The sequence below is a fragment of the Calonectris borealis genome, chromosome 1 (assembly GCF_964195595.1).
Source record: "Calonectris borealis chromosome 1, bCalBor7.hap1.2, whole genome shotgun sequence".
Taxonomy (NCBI): Eukaryota; Metazoa; Chordata; class Aves; order Procellariiformes; family Procellariidae; genus Calonectris; species Calonectris borealis.
Window position 1 is genome coordinate 186291104 of NC_134312.1, and position 21000 is coordinate 186312103.

A 21000-nucleotide genomic window follows, 5' to 3' on the forward strand; every position below is an offset into this window, starting at 1 on the left:
ATGAAATTTGATGACAGAGATGTAAAACTGATGTCTTTAACATCTATAGATTAACTCTCTTCTCATCTAACATAACACATTTAATTCTCTGATGAATTTATGTGCCCCAATAACTACAATTTACTGCCTTCTCAGAACTTCACTGGCATTATCAGGGTTTTCACTGGGACTGTAGAGCAGTTTAATCCTTGAATTCACTGTCTTGCAGACTCAACTTTATGCTGACATGAATTCCATACATGTTTTCAAACTGAAAACATGTGCTCTAACAACAGTGTCTTGGCAGCTATTCAAAACATCATTTTCTTTCTCTTTATAGAATTTATATTAATTACAAGCAGTACAATACATCCTCTGTGAACCATGTCATTAGTGTAAAATCAAGATCTAATCTGATAAATTACATTAATTTAACATTTGTATAGGAAGAAAGACACTTAACCACAACAGCATGTTACCCTTAGGGTTATATACATTTCTGGTTTAAGAGATTTCCTCCAAAATAAACAGTTCTTTTTTGCATAACCGGTAGATTTCAGAACTATCAGAAACACAGGTCAACAAAAATTGCTGAACTTAGTTTAAAATAAAATCATAAAACCAAAACTGTAGTGTCAGCTTCATGAATCAAAACAAAATATTATTCTGTAAAGAGAAACAATAAAAGGATAGAAAATTCTTGACGTTTTCAGCCTTCTGGGTTCTTCATCAAAAAATACTCAAAATTCTACAAAAGGAAGCTCTGAGGCAAACATAACCATAATCAGATCCAAATACCATATTCTATTTTTGTCAAGTTTTTCCATTAAAAAATTTCACTAAATATTTTGAAATACATGTATTGTTTAAATTTTGAGTGACTGTAACAAAAGAGCTTTGTTGGTCACATATATTTCTCACATATAATAAGTTGTTCCAAATAATATTTCTAGTATATATGTACTAGATAACTTTCTAATATAAACCTATTTTACAATAGTGTTGGTCTGATTAAAGAAGGTATTTGTAACTTTGAAACAGCACATGGTTAATAGAAAATCTTTTATTTTATAATGATTTGTGACTTGTTCTTAAAAGGACAGCAGAACACCCAACATTTGATTTCTATTAAAACTTTTTTAAAAATTGCACGATAGAGAGAGAGAAAAAGAGACAAATACAATCTATCATAGCTTAAGAATGTGACCTCCTTACTAATTTTTTTATATATAGTTAATAGGTTACTGGGTAAAATAATTGAAAATTTAAGGATACTAGAATGGAACGCCACCAGCAGATGTGTAGATGTCAGGCCAGTGAACTGCAGCAGTTTCATTCATTTACTTGTTTTTTAAGTAACGTCTATGCACACAAAAGGTAGTAGAATTTTGCTACATCTGAATACTTTAACAATCAATTTTTATTAGCACTGGTTTGCTGGTATAATTGTTTTTTAAATTTACCATACACTTAGAAACTGCATTAAATTAGCACACTGTAGGGCCCTTAGAAGAAAATCTTCCGGATGTACTTTCCTGGTTTTTCTTTGAGCTCTTAGATAATTCCATTAGTGACTTTTCTCCTCCCTATCCCTGTCTCCACAGAAGTGTTTCAAGGTGTTTTCACAACTAACAACTTCTCTCTGCTCTGAAGGTGCCTCTATAAAGTGAAAGTTAGACTAACAAATATCTAGATTAAAATAGAAAATATATTTTAGAAAGAAGTAAAACAGTAAATCACTGAGTCTGGATGTGAAATCAGAGGAAGGATGAGGAAAAAAACTGAAGAGAAAAACTTTTGAACAAAGATACATTTTTCAGCATGACAGATATAAAGAGATGGAAGAGCCATAGACAGGTCACCCCTCTGAGGGTTGGAGGAATTCTTGATGTTAGAAACTGTTGGAAAGGTAGACTTAAGGGGGAGGATCCAAAACTGGATGTATTATGAACATGGCAAACTGAAAGACAGTTGGTGGGAAAAATCTAGTTTGTCTGGAGTGAGAAGGAAGACAAGAAAAACAAGTACTGAAAGTACAGAAAAAGCTCAAACAAACCTAAGAAATCCACAGTAACTTTTCCAAGCTTGTCCGATTAGAATTTCTAAACCTACTGAGACTTCTCTTACTGTTGAGATGGATATTTTCCAAATATATAAATAATTTGCTTGCTCAAAAGTTGATCTGTCCCCTCCTGAATACTTTCCATTTGAATCTATTGCAAGACTTCTATCAACTTTGTTTCTTTCAGCAAGAGTTTTGACTAAGCGTCTCTTTTTGAGATAAATCTGTGCTCTTTCTAGCTATACAAGCACTGAAAGGCGCTACTCATTACTGCGTTTTTGTGAAGATTTCAGACTGCCTGGTGTGTAATATCACAGCTTTATAAAACAACAGACGAATTCAGTCTAGTAGCCTTGAGTTTCAGCTATGAGGTCAGAGTAGAATAGCTGGAAGAACTGTGAAATTTTCCTTCTGAGACTTCCTTTTGATTTCCAAAATAACCACAATTTCCAAAACACATGGCACACATGTCAGTTGTGCATTATCTAAACTTGTTTATACATATTGGTGATTCACGATCAAAGCATGAAAGCACTTTTCCACTGCCCGTTTGGGCAGGTTGTTCTTCAAAGTTCTCACCACACAAGAAGCACCACTGCTATCCTCTCCTGGGATACACATGATTCTTACTTTATTCTCTGTAAAGTCCAAATTCTCAGTAATCATCAATGATCTTAGTCCCTGGTTTACAAACTTTTTGTCCTCTTCTTTTCCTTGACTGTATTGTATTCTCAGGCACTTACACCAACGGGTAACGGATGCATTTGAAAGGACTTTGTGGAGACTCTGTAGGTCTTCCAAAGTCAATGAAGCAAACAAACAAAAATTTTATGCGAGAAGAACATGAAGACTGCAGGTCAGAAAGATGCTAAAGGAATGTGCTTTTCTGAAGAGGCAATGGTATGAAGGAAGCACTTGAGAAAAAAGGAAATGAAGAAACAATAGCAAATATCAAGACTTGTTAATGCTTTGACTTAATTTTCTGGTCCTGTCTCTTACGCATCCATTCACTCCTGACAGCAAAGGCAGCCAGACACAAATAGAACTGAACCCTCATTTTACATTCAGTGAGACATATGTGGTATCTGAACAACTTGCTCTATATCAGTTCCTTGAGACACACGAATGGATGCCAAAACAGTTTTACGTGGCTACACTTCATTTTTTTTTTCTGACAACACTGGGATTCTAAAAGCCAACTGAATAAGGGAAACTGATACAAACTGTGCTGGTTTTGGCTGGGGTGGAGTTAATTTTCTTCACAGAAGCTAGTATGAGGCTATGTTTTGGATTTGTGCTGGAAACAGTAGTGATAAGACAGAGATGTTTTCGTTATTGCTGAGCAGAGTCAAGGCCTTTTCTGCTTCTCACACCACCCCACCAGCAAGCAGGCTGGGGGTGCACAAGAACCTGGGAAGGTGCATAGCCAGGACAGCTAACCTAACTGGCCAATGGGGTATTCCATACCATATGGCATCATGCTCAGCATATAAAGCTGGGGGAAGAAGGAGGAAGGGACGTTCGGAGTGATGGCGTTTGTCTTCCCAAGTCACCGTTACGCGTGTTGGAGCCCTGCTTCCCTGGAGATGGCTGAACACCTGCCTGCCGATGGGAAGCAGTGAATGAATTCCTTGTTTTGCTTTGCTTGCGTGCACAGCTTTTGCTTTGCCTATTAAACTGTCTTTATCTCAACCCAGGAGTTTTCTCACTTTTACTCTTCTGATTCTCTCCCCCATCCCACCAGGGGGGGAGTGAGTGAGCGGCTGTGTGGGGCTTAGTTGCCGGCTGGGGTTAAACCATGACACAAACACATTCAGTTTGCAAACTAAGTGATCTTATCATTCTTCATATAGTAATGTAAAGAAGATCAAGAGGCTCAGAGAAGCCATTTACATGATTTGATGCACTCAAGAACACAATGAAACCAGGTGTTTAACACCTGTGCATATTTAGGCCAAACAGCTATTAAATGCATACCAATCTGTAATAGAGGCCATTCTGAAGATGAGTCAAAGGTTGGTAATTTTGTCTAGACTTCAGCTGGTCAGGCAAACTATGGTAAGGGAACTTAATACTGTGTTCTAACCAAATCTTAACGATGTTTGGAAGTGGATCTAGAACCACATTCATGCCACTTAAGTGAATGTGGGATTGAATTCTGATGTGAAATAATCTAATTTAATAAAATTAACCCCTGGAGAGTAAGGAAGTACTGGCATACATCACATTTTGATACTTTCATCATCCCTCAATAAAAGACAGGAGCTGAATTTATTGAGGATCACCCAGCTGACCCAGATACAACGTGCATGGCCTCTACAAGACACCATCACAACTATGGGAAGAAAGGAGCTTGCCATAACCCATTAACAAAAGTATGTGAATTATAGAGAGGACTGCTGTACTCTATTATTAAAATGATTTACGTCCCACTCTTAATTAGCCTTTCATTCTAATACATGAGCTGTTTTCACAATTACAGTACTTCCCTTTTGAGCTCAGAATTCATTTTCTTCTAATATCTTGCAAACAAATCTCTCAGGCTCTATGAGTAAAACTGACCAAAAGCATTACCAAATTTAGCTTCAGCTGATTTCGTACAAGTGAGCTTAACAACATTTCAGCTCCCAGTAATCTTAATCATACATTGCAATGAAACTGAGAAGAAAAAAATGTCTTTAAAAAGAAGCTTCACCACCTCAAAGGCGGTCCCAAGTAGCACAACTATGCATTTCTGTATCTTAACAAGTGCTGGTTGCCGCCGATTTGCTTGTGCCAAACAAATAAATATAATAAAAGAAATGATAGCCAGTCTTCAGCATGTCACATTTATATGTCTGATGGCAATAAAATCTTTAAATTGGCTGACTTGTTATGAGATGCTTTTAAGGAACTATTCAAAGTACATCTAGACTGAATATATATTGATTTCTCTATTATTAACATGTTTATAATAGTATCCAATTTAATGAGTAAAAGACACTTAGCAAAGTCAACTGAAATGAACATGTCGTTATGTCTATTATTCAACCATTTATGTGTCAGAGTATTCACGACCTTCAACACTGCCGTCTTTTCAACCATGCATTTTAAGCCTACACATAGCTCCTTGTTGTTCAAGTCTGTTACAATAAACTAAAGACTAAAATTCCAGGAGTTATCTTTATTGTGGAGACAGGGAAAGAGGAAGGGAATCTCATCTCCTCCTGTATTTTCCCACTTGAAATTCTCCTTATTCCTGTGAGTTTCATGCAGGAGATAAACCCAGCGACTCTCACTGTCTTAGATGCCCATACCTCCATTACAGTCTTGTAAAAAGCTCTCTAAAACAAGGAGCAGAACATGTACTTAGACTTAACCGCTGGCAGAAAAAGAACTTGTGGTTACAGGTTAGGAAATATCTTTTAGACTTTGTAAGCAAAAGTCAGATGAGGTTGAAAATATTTCTAGCTTTGAACAGAAAAGTAATAAAGGGTGATGGCTTCCAGTAAAATGTAAAGGACTTTTTCCTTGATGCAGTCTGGGATGCATTTCTGATGTAGATTGATTTTTCGGTCGTAGATATTCCTGTCACCCTACCCTGTACACGACAAGCTTCTGTTCAACACAGCAAGTTGGCTAGAGAGTACACAGTCTTTTAATACAGCAGCTTACTTTTGTATTCTGATTCGGTTAACTTCATTAAAATTCCTGATGGGCGCAAGATGTGTCAGTGCCTCCTATTCAGGAGAGCTTGCCAGAAAAGTTCCTTTGAGGTGCTCACAGCAACAAAAGCTAGTTTCTGCCTGAGGGCTGGCAAAGAAACTCTGATTTCCAATAGGGGCAAGCTGCCCCATGTACAAGGGAACAGACCTTTCCCCTCTTAGTTTTAATACACCTGGCCCTGCCAGGACTAACTCATCTAATCCTCTTATGCAAAACACAATGCTTATTTTAATACTCCGGATACAACTTAAAAAGGGGGGAAAAAACAGAAAAAATACTCTAATTCCAGGCTAACATCCTGCAGGTGTAAAGGGATGCGATTTGTACTATAAAAAATGGACTATATTTCCACTCCCCAAACCTCCCCAAATCAAATTTTTCTTATACTTTTGGGTATGTTTAAACAGAGCTGGCCATTCCTTATAGGATTTTACATCTTCATAACAGAAATAAAAGGAATTCCTCCTTGCTGTATGCGGTGACAAACAAGCAACCAACCTTTCTACTAAGCCCTTTTAAGCATTCTTTGGAGCATTCCACATACAACACATTTACTAAAACTGAAACCGGCACGATTTCATATGTCACAACTTAATAAACACACACAAATGGGCAAAACATTTTACAAAATACAAGCAAACAGAGATTTTTTTACTGCTGTAGAGAATATTTATGTAGGAAGACTTTTTAAAAAGAAAAAGCTAAAGTGCCCAAACAATAACTATTTTCACAAGCACCTATTCTAGTATTTGTAATAATACTGCATTATTGAGTGTTTCTTACTGTTGATCAGAAAGATTTGAGATGGAATACAGTTCACATGATTTACGTTCTTAGTTTAATGCAAGTTGAGGAGGTGTGCAATAGGTTAATTAGTTGCATGATTAGACAGTCCTGGAAAGTAGGCAGATGTAGGCAGATCTAGACTGGCAAGATCCCATTCTTCATTCACTCTTTTCATCATAAAGGAAAGAACCCTGCTAAGATGCAAATTAGAAGATATCCGCTCTTATCCTAGCATGCCTGGGACACAGAGGGAAAGAAATAATCTGCTATTTTGCCTTTTCATTAATATACAATATATTAAACAGGGCGGTTTATAGTCAATGAAGAATATATGTTACTTTCCATACAATGCAATAAATCATTGTTGAAAAATATGAATTACATGAATATAAAAACACTACAAATACTATAAATTTAAAATATCAATGTTTTCTTAAATAGCTTGCTTTCTTCATTAGTGTTGTGGATAAAGATTGGGCATGTATCGGAAGATCATTGCAGGAAAAGAAAAAAAAACATCTTGACTTTTGTCTTACAGGTGATTTGGGAGATGTTAATTTCTTCATCAAAATCAGTGAAAATCTTTTATCAAAACCATACATGATTAAGAAAGAAGACTGACTTCGGCTGTAACGAAACATGAGTATTCTCCAGGTGAAAAAAGCATTAAATAATCCATCCACAGTGGCACAAAGGATAGGAAATGTATTCCACAGAATGCAGAATGTATTTCAGCAGATGTGCAAAAGACTGATTTTTCCCTGAAACAAAATCTTTGTTTCCTTTTATCCCTACCCCCACCCCTACAAACAACCTAAAACCTCAGTGTTACCCTAGGCTGCATTTAACAGGTCACAACAACATCCTTTCCTCCAACACATTCTTTATCAGCAGCATGAATATACGCATTATTTTCTCAAAGAGTATACAAAAGTTCCATATCAGGCAAATCAAACGCCAATCTGCCTGTTCCATGGTGGTTTTATATTCTATTGTAAAACTGATTCTACCAAAGACAGAAAGAAAACGTTTTATAATCTACTTACATGAACCAGTGAGAGAAAGGCAAAAATAGGAAAAAAAAAAAAATCTAATGGCTTGTATTACTTTTACTTGTGCCTGATCATGTGCAGCTTTTTTCTATGTGCTAAAAATGAATAGTGCCATTTCTGTTCACATCAACAGCACAAAATTGAGCGCACAAATAATTTTTCCACAGAAAGGAATATTCAGTATTAGACAAGACAATAATAATTTCTGAAATACACTCTGTGTCTTCAATTGTATCCTGAAGCGAAAAAACATTAGTTGCACTGCATTATAAAATACATTTAATAGGTTTTCTTCATTCATTTTGGCTTCATTTTGATTTTCTATCTTGTCTGTAAAACTTTGCAAGAATTCAAAATGAACTAATGAAGCTTCATGCATTATCTGACTCCTGTGAACGTTTCTCTCTGAAAGTAGCTTTTAAAATTCATACAGGCATTAAACTGCTGTCTCAAACAGCAAAACTGTTCAAAGCATCACAGCTTTAATGGAATTTTTGATTTGTAAAATAAAAGTGAAATCACAAGTACGTTAATCTGGCGGGAAAAGAGGTGGAGATTTGGAGTGAAACACATACAAAGGGGTATCTAGCTTGCAAATGAAGTTTTTATACACCAGCTAAGAAACCCCCACTATATAAAATGCAGTTGTTGCTGCTGTGGGTGGGTCTTCGTTTGAACTAAACGCTGTCACTCTAAGATCCAAGTTAGAAACTCGGCAGCAGTAGATGCATTGGAGTTTTTTGTTCATAAATATGTACTCTGTGGCTGTCATTATTAAAATTTGCCTAGTCAATCACAAAAGATGTGAAGTCATCATCTTTTTGTATGCTAATCGACTACAAAATATAATAAGAGCAGACAGACAGTGTCTGACTTGGTTATTTATCATGACTACTACACACCTCCTAAGATCAATAAACTTGGAAAACACTGAATTCCGTTTCTTCTGGAGCACCCTGAATAATCAACAGCTAGGAAGATGGGATAAGTGAACACACTTGGACAATTTGGAATATTCTGGACAGAAAACTGCAGGGACATTGCACGGTCAAAAGAAAGCTGAGAAAAATTACACATGGAAGCAGAAAAGCCTTATTTCTACAGACCTAGGACCTTGTCAAATATGTCCTTAAGAAGCAGAGACATAAGTTACTAAGGATCAACTATGTCGTTCTGTGTTCTAAGGAAAGCCTCCGATATTTAGCACTACTGTAACAGATCAGATGATTTAAATTTTCACTACATTTCACTAATTAGGGAACAACTGTCATAAGGGCAGAATTATTAGTATGCATTTGTCTCGCTGGGACAGCAGGATTTCACCGGTGTTGGAAGCTCCAGCCTTTACGTCAGCAACGTGCACTGCTGCAGACTTTTTGAGATCTGAAAGACGGTGTGTTGAGGTTATTATATTTTCTCCCATGAGAACTGTGGGCTTTCACAGGAAGGTCAGAGGAAAAAAGAGGAACTTTGTGCTGGATCAGCCTGCTCTAACAGAAAGTTAAGGTTATTTCCACTCCTGCTTTTTGTCTGTCTGCTCTAATTAGACTGGAAGATCTTCAGGAAAGGCAATGTATTTTAGATGTGTTTGTACAGTGTTTCCAGCAAGGGCTTCAATTCAGCTGAGGAAATTTATATGAGAAAAAGTATCTGACAGAAAACCGATGATCTTTATCTGAGTTGCTTTACCCAGTGAAGACTTTTAGAGATATGAACTTATCCAGCTCTGTGGGTTTGTGGCTTTTCAGTCTTATGCTTCCCCATACTGAGATGCCTTGTTTCAAGGGGTGGTACACGTCTGCTACTCCTCACTTTGCTAAAATGAATCATGCAGTCCAGGAAAAGGTGACAGACCTAAACTGTGTATTTGGGTCTCACAGATCTCAGAACTGCAAACGCTATCAAACTGTAATCCACTGATTGACTAGGTAAGTCTGTAATCTGCAGTATTTCAAGTTTTTCAAGATCCCACGCAGGACTGCAGAATGTCATCATATGGTTTTTCCAAACTTACAAAAACTCTCCACTGCATACATTTTTCATAATTTATGGGGTTTGTACCGACAGTATTTAAAAGATGAGCAAAACCACTGTTATTAGCTCACCGATGCCCTCATGTGGTCAGAAAAAACACTTGGTCCAAAGTGGAAAAAACAGAACTGGGAAAAGGACTAGCCACTCTTGCTAAAGGTCATGCTTTTATTTCCAATCAAGAACTGCAGCTTTGCCCAGTTCAGTCTTAACATCAGGGAAAGGCTGCATTTTTGTTAAAATGTTATAAAGTAAAATGTCACTTTTAAAAAAGGAAAAAAAAATTAAAAATCGTCAGTATAGATTAAAGTAGATCCTGAGCAGTAAATATAAACAAGATGGGATCACTGAAACTCCTGAATCAATTATTCTTCAGATAAACATGCAACCTAAAAAAACAAACTTCATCAGATGAACTTGCATTACCCTAAACTTTCAAGTACAAACTGCAGCTTCAGAAAATCAAAAGAAAAAAAGAAAGCATTCAATAAAAACAAATATACTAATTCACTTAAAAGGTGAATAATTCATTGTAGAGTTGCACGTGATTAGTTGAGTGGAATACAAATAGAATAAATGAGACTATTCAAGGAAGGGAGGAACATGACCATCACCCAAAGATGGCAGAGAATCAAACAACTACAGATTTTCTGGTCTCAGCCTGAATAATAGAAAGAGGCATAAAGGAAACCCCCTTCCATTTCTAAGAATTCATTTCCTTAAATCTGTAAATAACACCTTGCACATTGAGGATGAGATTTGGATCCAGACTGCAGACAGCTAAAGGTAGGGATCTCCCAGGTAAGCCAGGCCTGAGGTGCCACTACGGGCAGTGCTGTCTGAAGAGCCGTACAGTGTCTCCTTAAGGTGAGCTCTTCAGGCTCTCTTGGTTACAATGGGAGCTCACACGCTTAGCTCAGAAGTAGACACTGAAATGCCTACAGGTCTGGAGCTGGACCCTACTCCTTCTCCTTGTTGTCACTCTTCAATATTTCCAAGCACGGCCACCGCAACCTGCCTGAGCTGCTTGTGTGCAAGTACATGCAAACATTGTTTAAAACAATGAAAACTGAACTGTAAAAACTAAGCCTTGTTTATGAAATACAATATACCTGCTGCTTTTTTTTGATCTAATACAATGTCTCGAAAAGAAGCAGGGTAAAGGGTATAGTTGACCACGTGTATCCTTCTCTGGGAGGTAAATGTTTATCTCCTGATACTCACCAAGGCTCACGGAAGGCTGTGTGGTGTTTAATGAGCATAGGTTTCGGTGAAAAATTCTAAGACAGAGGAGACCCTCTCTAAACAAGCTAAGATTTTAATAAGATAGTTTGATTAATGAAATCCCATGAGTTAGTTGAACTTGAAGCGTGTTTTCAAAGGGTTTAGCCATTAATAAACCAAGGCATGACTGCTGTAAATGAAAACATAGCCATTCATCTCATACAAATGAGAGCGTTTGCAAGACTCTCTGGATCTTTTTCTTACTAGTGTTTTATTTCCTCAACAACTATACAGGTGATTTCCAAAATCCTCTAAGGAAAGCACCTACATCATATTATGAAAACTCAAAGGCAGTTACACATTTCTTTTGTTCTGTAAGAGCACGATGAGGGAATGAAAAAAACAAATCTAAGAGTCCTTCTAAAAAATCAGCTATAATTAATTCAGAACTAAAAGGACTACTAATCAGCTACCTTCCCCTTGCCCTTGATCTGGCCATACAATGGAGAAGTCAAATTGCAAAGATTATTAATAACCATGACACCTTTTTTTTTTTTCATTTTTTTTTTAAAATTCTTCCGTAGATTTTACTAGACAATAGTTTGTACACTGTATCATCCTGCATTCCTGATGATCTCCACCTATTTCATGACGGCTGCTCTGAACCTCTCGCTGCTGCAATTGGAGGCCAGTCCAGCTGTGTCCACCCCCCTCCATTCTAAGAGATCAAAATGCATCTGGGAAAAAGGAGGCTGTGAATACATCCACAGAAAGTTTCTCATTTTCTGAGTCCAGTTTGGTGCCTCAGCTATATTCTAGTTCTATATCAGGCATACACTAGCTAAAATAACCCCTTGGGTGCAAAAGCCAGAGAAGGGGCAGGACTTGTGCCAACAGGTCTTTTAACCAGCTGACTACAGACAAGGACCTGACAAAAGGAGGGAGAAGTATTGTTGCATTCCTCATGGCTAAGTAGAAGTGTAACACAGGGATCCCGAGATCTTTTTCCTAACTTGCTCTCAAATCTCTTCCTCTAATCTCTTCCTTCCAATTCCTCTTCATTATGAAATACAGTCCCTGAGGGACTGGGTACCTGCAAAGTTATGATGATCTCCTGAGGTAATTCTAATTCAAGAGAGTCGACATCCAGGTACGACATCTGGGCAAAAAAATGAACTCGTGTGTGTGTGTGTGTGAACGTGTGTATGTAAATATGTATGTGTGTGAATATATATATATGCACACAACCACATATGTATACCCCCCTACCTAATTTAACATGATTGTGTTTCTTCTAACTTCAACAATAAACCTGACATTTTTGGTGTTATGATTACTTTAAAAATGTACTCAACTTTGACTCTAGTTCAACATAGGCTTTACCTGCAGTCTAGGTAAATATAAATATTAAAATATAAATATTATATATTATATTTCTATGATAATTTAAAATATAATTCTAATTATGGACCTGGCACCCCATAATAGCTACTTTGTGTTTGCCTTTGCCCTCATCAGATCTAAAGGTTAATTGATGGATTGCAGAAGAAAGTCTGAATGTTGGGAACTACTACTGAGTGCTGCTGAACTCATCAAAAAGCCCTTGCATCATGGATGATTTGAGCAGTTAAGACACACACAAAAAAACACCCTTAATTTTTTTAGCTGTTGGTGATGAACACATATACATTGCTCTTTTACGTTACTGACATGAAACATATGTTCATGCCTTCTAGTTGTTCACAGGACATAAAGTAACTTATGTGTTCTGTTATCATTTTTGAGCGCTGCTGTAAGACCGTGAAGACAGCTGTTTAAATCTGAGAAAAATATCTATTTATTGCATTTCTTGAGTTTTGATGAATATGCCTATACTCATCTCAGCTAAGCACGTTTCAACCTCAACCTATCTAGAGTTGACATTTGTTTTCTTAGGTGGCTGCACTGCATTTATATGCAATTTTTTGCCCAATATAAGGTATGTTCATACTGATTGCAGCATTCAAAGACATTCAAGCTACTCATCTTGGCAAAAGAGGTACAAAGTATGTTTATATATCCTTATGGGTGTATACTGTATTTATCCCACCTCTGACACTGCAGTGTAGACATACAGCGTGCACTTGAACAAGTGACCTGCCTTCCTTATGTCTCAGTTCCCTCCTCTGGAAAGCAATGATAGTGCTTACTGGCTCCAGATGTTGCATTAATTACATATTTAAATGTTTAGGGGTGTCTAAAGGGAAACAGTTATGGATGGATGAAGTAATTTTTTTTCACTTCTCCATTTAGCTGTTTACAATGATTCATGCTTTGTGGAAACACTATATCAGTAAAACGTTAGCTAGTCTCAGCAGAAACCAAAAGAACATGCCTCTAGCGCTACTGGGAAAAGGAATCGCAATTTAAGATAAGAGCATTCATTTTTGACAGAAAACTATTCTCTCAGTCAGTTCCCCAGGGCAGATTTTGAATGAAATCTCCCAAAACCTTAACCTAAAGCCTTCCCTATTCTTACATACATTTCATTCATGTCTCCTTTTAGGGCCAAGGCCCAAAACATATCCAAAATATATCCAAGTCATGCTGAGTTGTCCACCTCTAGGACCTCCCCTAACAGAATGGATCTGAGCCAGTACTGCATGAATTTCTACACACTACTGCAGAACTGTCTCCAGTGCATTTGTTGTTGAAACCACTGGTGAGAAGCAAACAAAGATTTTTTTCTCATTCATGCGTTTTTCTAGATTCATTCCACATCTCAGTTTTGTGATGCTGTGACCTGTAACGCGACTTAACTATTCAGTTGGCTTTTTGCTAGAAAATAGACAGATCAGGTCAAGTCACAAAAGCAAAGTGGGGAAAAAAAAGGGAGAGAACATTTCCAGGCTGCTTCTTGTCTCTGGAAGGGCCTGGTTTCATATTAAGGAATTGTGCGAATAAAGGTTTGCCCCAATAGGTGGACTATTACTGATAGACACTATGTGAACGGTCTTCAGTGACATGGGCTGTCGAAATGTTTTGAGCTGTTGACCCCATGGGTAGAAACCTGCCCCGAGCAGGTGCCAGTATCTCTCTTACACACTTCCTTTGGACTGACTCACCTACAAAGAAGTACATGATTCTTCAAACTGAGTGTCACCCATCAGTCTTGAGACTAAAGAGCTGGGATGACGGAGGTGTTTTATTACTCAGGTTCTACACAGTGCACGCACTTGCTCATGGGTGCGTATAGGTGTAATTTTACCACCTGAAGCAGAAGAAACTTCTGGTAGCTGAGCTATCAATGTCAAGTACTTTATCTACTTTTAAACAGCTGGTATTAGCAAGGCTGTGCCCACTCTATTTGCATTTGCTGTATCTTTCATCAGTTCAGGCCTACAGTATGTGATCATGACATTATATTGGCTGAATCTGGATCATTTAAGAAACCCACTTGATCTCTTACAGCAGATATAGCCTGAGCCAAACATTTTTAAGTTTCTGGGGAAAACGCACACTATACAGAACATCTACGTAGAGTGGGCCTCTTTCCTAGGCCAAAGAGATGTAAGCAATAACCATCCTGAAGAAGCAGTGTACTGTAGAACGGGCAGGCCTTGAGCGTTAAGATCTGGGATCTTCCAGCACATGTGACATTGTTTCAGGATTACAGCAGAAAGATGGGAAAATAGAAAGAAGTCTTTTTTTTTTTTCTTCCTCGTTAAGTATTCACTTAGATGAAAATATGATTTCATTTCCAACTAGGTACCTGAACATTTATGAGGAAGGCTTGCTACACTGCCAACAGAAATGAGAGAGAAGAGTCCATAGGAAATCAAAAGAGTTGCAACTACTTAAGTCATTAGGCCTTTATATACAGCCACAAACACAGCGCTGCGATTTCAAAAACTCATCTCATGCATGTAAGAGATGATGCATCTACTGCAGGTTCCACACATACATCAAACAACACAGATACTAAAAAAAAAACGCCAAAAGAAAGCCCTAATAAATCTCAGATTACAACAATATTTTTTTTTTTTGGATCAATCAGATCACTTATTTGGACAATCTTGGTACTGAAATAACAAGAGACTACCCTCAGCTTTGAGATATCATTTTGCACGGTGATATTACCTAGATCAAGACTACACAAGGATTGCCAAAAATATTGTGATTCAATTTTGAGGTTCACATATATATTATCATTAATTACAAGCCAGCTCTTTCGTAATCTTTGACCAAGTACATTTTTATGCACTCAACAGATTTGGTTATGTCCTGTGACTTTTGAAAACAATGACATTTTGAGTGTAATCTTCACATAGCATAAAACATTTTGGGCAACAGTCTACAGCAAGAGAACATTAAGTGGAATGAATACAGAAATAAATGGTTTTGCTGATAATCACGTATAAATGAAAAGAGATTTTGTTGAGGAGATTTCAGGTGCCTAAAGGGCACGATGCTTTACCATCTTTTGAAATACCTCTAAATGATGCACCTTTTAATTATTTTTATGTAAGCATTGTATTCTACCCAAATGAGACATAATAGTATACAGTGCTTAATGAAAAACAACAGCCCAGCTATATCAGAAGGTAATCAGTGTTTTTTTCTATTTAATTTCTATCAGTAACCCTTTGATGCAAAAAGTAACACAAACTTATCAATGTCTGCCTATTGCCATGAAACTTTTAGGGCAAAATTTAAAAAATAAATTGTCTTTCAAATTCTTTTCCGATATTTGATAATGAAGTGACCTTGTTTTCAGAAACACCAAACCGGGAAAAAGCTCAACAATTTTTAGATTTCAAGTAGAGTTTATACCTTTAGAAAATCCAGTATTTTGTTTAGATATTGTATTGTAGGCACTCTAATTTAATTTCAGAATACTGTACTCATATTTTGAGTTTAAAATGTCAATAAATGATGAAAATTTCTGACCTGCCTATATAAATGCAAACTTATGCAAACATAAACCATATTTCCAGAAACTATTTTTGTAGCCTCAAGACTTAGTAGTTTGAACTCTGCTGAGTGTATCAACAATACAAAATAAATGTTGACTATTTTGAAGGCTGCCACGACATTATACCAAAGGAGCCTAATTACTGATTATAAGTGTAACAGCTGTTTGTTTTCCTCTGTTTCATTGCTTATGTACATCCAGCCTGTTTCTGAGATCTAATGTGTTTGTGAAAGCCCAAATGCAGCCCTAGAAGATAGTACCAATAGTTCCAACTGAAGCCTGGTTGAAGATTTGTTTCCAGTTCTTTGAATCTATATTTATATTGAAAGCCCTCTAATTCTTTTTTCTCTCAAAAGTCAGGAAGCTTCAGAGAGAGTCTGTGTGTTTTTGCAGAACAGTGGTTCCCAACCACCTAGAAAGGTCTTGTGTTAGTCTAAGAACATCACCATGAAGGGCTAATAAGCTTTGCTAAGCCTGTAGTAGCTTTGTGGGATGCATCAATGGCAGCTTTTAGGGAAGGAGAAATTGCGGGTGGGTGGGGAATGAATTCTGGTGATATGTGGAATACTGACAATTTTCTTAAGTGAGCTTCTGCTGTAAGATGATTGGGAATTATGGGTTTAGTCAAGGAATTAGAGATGCCTCATTAGACTCCAAGATATTTAACACGAGCATGAGCATGAAACATTATACAAAAGAAGGTGATTTTCATACACTTGAATGAACAGATCAACATGTGGCTGCAAATATCTCCAATTCTGTAAAAACAGGTATCAGGAAATATTTAGCTGCAGCTTTCCTAGTGAAGTAATTGTCTCTAGAAAGGAAACATTGGAGTTCTTGCTATGCTTACCTTACACAGGGAATCTACATGAATTTTAAGCTAAGAGGATCCTTTCATTTCAGAAATGAATGCCTTAATAAATACTGCTTTTATGTCTAGGTCCATTGAAAAAATTGAGTTAAGTAGGAAAGGTGAAGGCCCTTATCTCCAAATAGCAAAGTATAGTATTTACACAGCAACTACATATCTATTATCTTATTGGAGAATGTACATTAAATAAAAGAAAAGATTTAATTTATTGCTTATTGCTCTGTACTGCCTTCGTAAACAAAGTTTCTTAGGTCTCATTATCTTTCCATTTGAAGCAAAGTGTGTAAAGTAAAGAAAAAGAAGTTAGTGATAATCACGCAAATATGAAGATCGCATAGGAGGCTTTGTTTCCACCCTTTAGCTCAAATCAAGCAGTATGCCATTTTGAGTTCCGACAAACCACTGACTTGAGCTACATACCCTGTGCTGACAGACAGAAAGAAGAAAGATCCTCTAAGAAGATTTTACCCTGTCTTGTGCCCGCTAATTAGAGAGGCAGACTGTCAGGAGAGAGAAATTCTATAACAGATCTGGAAAATTGCTTTGTGACTGTGGGAAAACTTCTCAGCCTTTTTATAAAATGGTTACTTGACATTAGTAGTTAAATGACCTAAAATTTTCTGATGATGTGTACTTTCCAAGCCAGTATTCTCTAATATGTAGTTGACTATGATTGACAGTACAGTAATACTGATGAATAAAGTTACAAGTTATCAAAAAAGATAAAAAAAGAAGGAAAAAAACCCCTATTAAAACAAGTAAAACTCTAACTGTTCCTCCCAGCTCTTTTAATTTCTACTAGTCAGCTTGTATCAGTAGATGAAATTGGGCTGGTGTAAACCGAATATATCTGACCATAAGATGGTGCTAGTGCTACTGCATTGGTAATAAAAATGGCACTGGTAAAGCAACAAGCAACCACACAAACGTGCTACTGGATAAGAGTTTCCTTTTCTCATGACTTTTATGGAAGGCATTTGCTGAGGTCCAGCAACAAGAACACGTCAGTTCTTGCACAAGTTTCTGTAACTGCAGAACATCTTGTAGAAGGGGAGCTCAGGGTGGGAAAAGAAAGGGAAAGAAGAGCTATGTTTTTGGCCTTGAGATACCTGGATACCTTGTAAACAAAAATATAGAGAGATCTAATTTAGAAAAGACTGATCCTGTTTTCCCATTCTAATATACTGCGAAAATGGTTACAGAAATTCATGAAATAGAAATAATTGCAACAGTAGATAGAGACAGGATCTTCCTAGTCACAAGTGGAGAAGTCCTCCTAAAGCACACTCTAGTTCTTCAAAGTAAAGTGATACCTTCTCCAATCACTAACAGAAATTAAAGATGCAATTGAACAGTCCTTTATCTTCCCTCTGTGTTGCAATGGTGATCATACATATTAGCCAGTTCATTAACACTTGTGTATACATATATACATGCACACACAGCATACATGTATATGCTGTATATTTTCAACATCTACCTAAACATTCCACATAAGAACGTGGCTGTATGGAGACCCTTGTAACTCTGCTCAGCTGGGAGAATTTTCAAAATTAGCCAAAGGCACTACCGAGAACTGAAGGCATCTTTCATCTAGGTTTCAAGTTTCTTTTCTAAAGTGCAAACACAATAATTTTTTCCAAGTATTTGAACTCTGGAAAAAATATATTTTTTCCTTAAAAATTAATTTCATTATTCTACAGTTTGAAAGTTAAAGTTAAAAATCAGCAGGAGATAAAGAATTAATTTGCATTTAAAAGTACTGGAATTTGGCAAAAATACGAACACTGCAAGACAAAGAGACTGTCAGTAACCATAATTACAGGGATCACAAATAAGCTTTCTAATGAAGCTATTGTGTCTTTTTTTTCAGTGAAGACGTCTATTCAACTTTTCTCACAGGCCTATTTCTACTTCACAGTGCTTTTCAACACAGCTCTCCCTCGACCCCTCTCCCAGCTGAAAATTCACTTGCATCATCAGCTTTGTGAACTCCTACCTGCACAGGACGACCATCTTCTTGGCCAATCATGTTCCTCCAGTCCTGCAGCGACTGTTGGAGGCTGTCCAGCCCCGTCTCCCAAAGCCTCACACCGCCTCCCATGTCCACACTAACCAAACCTACTTTGCCCAGTGGTGCCAACAGGGCATCGGCGTCTGAGATCTTAGAGAGCCAAGATGTATAAGGAGAGAGAGATTGTGATCTGAAAAACAAGAATTAATGTGATTTTTCTTGAAGTTGCAATTAAAAAGAGGATGAGTATTTCTGTAGTTAAGGTGGCAATTAAATGAAATTACATCCTTATTCCCTGAGAGACTATAACTAAGCCCTGCAGACCCACTATTTTATCTGAAACATATCTACTTAAAGTGGATATGATTGAAAGATACTTGTCAGTATAAAAAGCAGTATAAAAGACCAGGCTGAAGGGGAATGTGCTGCCTAACCCACTGCTATATCTCACCTATCTGAAGAAAATCAGTCTTTACAAAAAACTATACAGAATATGGAAAATTTAAAAATGTGTTACAGAAAAATACTGACCTACAAAAGAAATAGGAGAGAACATGATCTGGGCACTGAGGAAAATACCTTTCCGACAACTTAAAGTAACACCCTTCTCTAGTGCTTTAATAAAAAAAGAAGATTGAAACACTTATTTAAAGATAGCACAGCTTTATGCACAGAGAATCTTAACACTGTTTTAAACAGTCAACTTGCAGACAAAAATTTACTGCTGAAACAGAGGGCCTATAGCTACAAAATATGAAAGGAAATTTAGATAAAGTTGGAAAGATTCTTTGCGTTTTTTCAGTACTGTTAATGACGTGCATAATGACTTGGCAACTTGCACTAATACTACAATTAATAATCTTTGAAGATAAAAGAAGCAGTAACATATATGCTTCTACCTAAGACTGAAATCGCCACGTACTTATTCAACTGAAGAAGAGTTATCTTAGCATTTGCCCAGGCTAACTATGCCAGAAGGAGGAAAGGTTGTTAGACTTTAGCATAGAACTATTCATATATATGAAAAGTCACTTTATTTAACAGTTCTTAATGGAGTACATTTTACAATCTGGTCTTCCGCTCAGATTTGCCATAAATAGCTTAAATCCTCATACTAGGTTAAGGGTCATGATGTTGAAGTTTGGCTTTGTAATTTTTGTAATTTCTTATAAAATTCTAGTGTAAAATAACGTGTGATTCACTACTATTTGTATAAGCAGAAGATAAAGCTACCTTTCATATTTACTAATTAATTGCTACATTTGCATTGGTATCACCTAGTAAACAGCTAAAAAATGTTGACAAAAATATGCTACAACAGTGCAGAATTTTACACACTAAGTATGAATTATTCTTACTTTCCACATCAGAAGAAATATTTGCTTATCCTGAAGTCATAATACACACTAAATTCTCTTTGCTTTTCTTGTAAGACAGACGCTGCTCTAATCAATAAAATCAGTTACCTAGGAATAGCAATGTATTTGATTTTCTTTGAGTTAAGATCTGTTACTTCCAAGTATCCAGCAGCTTGTGGAGGAGTGACGTCTGAAAATAAACAAACATGTTATTTTCCTGCTGCATGATTAACTGGTTATTGCATTTGCATTTAGTAGATTAAATTTAAACATTTCATTATACAGTACCTGTCAGAAAATGATAAGCTTTCACATTCAACACAGGAGTATAACTTGCAAATAAAGAATTGTTTTACTATTGTGATAGTGAGCAACCAGACAGGCATAATTATAAAAGAACAACGCATTTGTATAGCAAATGTCAACATCACACACAAAAGCACTGCTCAGGCATTAATGCAATCCCTAACTCACTGCTTTTATCTGCCACTGAAGATAATGTCAGCTGTATATCCAACTTTAAAAGCGTATTGAGGAACATTTCAAAACATTGTGCTTATGATTCCCATTTGAAAGTTTCTCAATAATATTAACTTAAATGTTGTTGCCTTAAATTGAACCACTCTTTTTGCAGGTAGATTCTCAGTATGCAAAGATTTTATAACTTCATAGTAAATAGCCCCATACTATCAGGCATTTAATATTCTGTTTATAGACAGTTTAATGCTAATGCTAATACTATGGTCTCTCCCTCAGAAATAAATTGGGGTGTGTGTGCGCCTACATTGGCTTTTGCCCAAATATGAGTACACTCTGCCTGGGCTCAGAAGTGGCTTCCAGTTAGGAGCTGGCTTTCATCTGTCTGGAATAAATTGAGGAACTTCAGTTTTTCAGAAAAGAAACCAGAAGACTGAATTACACTGCACAGTATGGGTACAAAATACCATTGTCACAAGATGAA

The 21000-nt window shown here is 36.8% G+C and overlaps 1 protein-coding gene across 3 annotated transcripts in view; it reads right to left on the bottom strand.

The window, feature by feature from the left end:
- Positions 1-21000, bottom strand: part of VWA8 (von Willebrand factor A domain containing 8) — a 201613-nt gene that overhangs the window by 28712 nt on the left and 151901 nt on the right. For all 3 annotated transcript variants that reach the window (XM_075139308.1, XM_075139307.1, XM_075139312.1), the window contains 2 exons: positions 20148-20229; positions 18667-18871 (listed from right to left, as the gene is read on the bottom strand). In XM_075139308.1, the coding sequence (XP_074995409.1) occupies positions 18667-18871; positions 20148-20229 (287 nt within the window). The remainder of the gene's footprint in view (positions 1-18666; positions 18872-20147; positions 20230-21000) is intronic.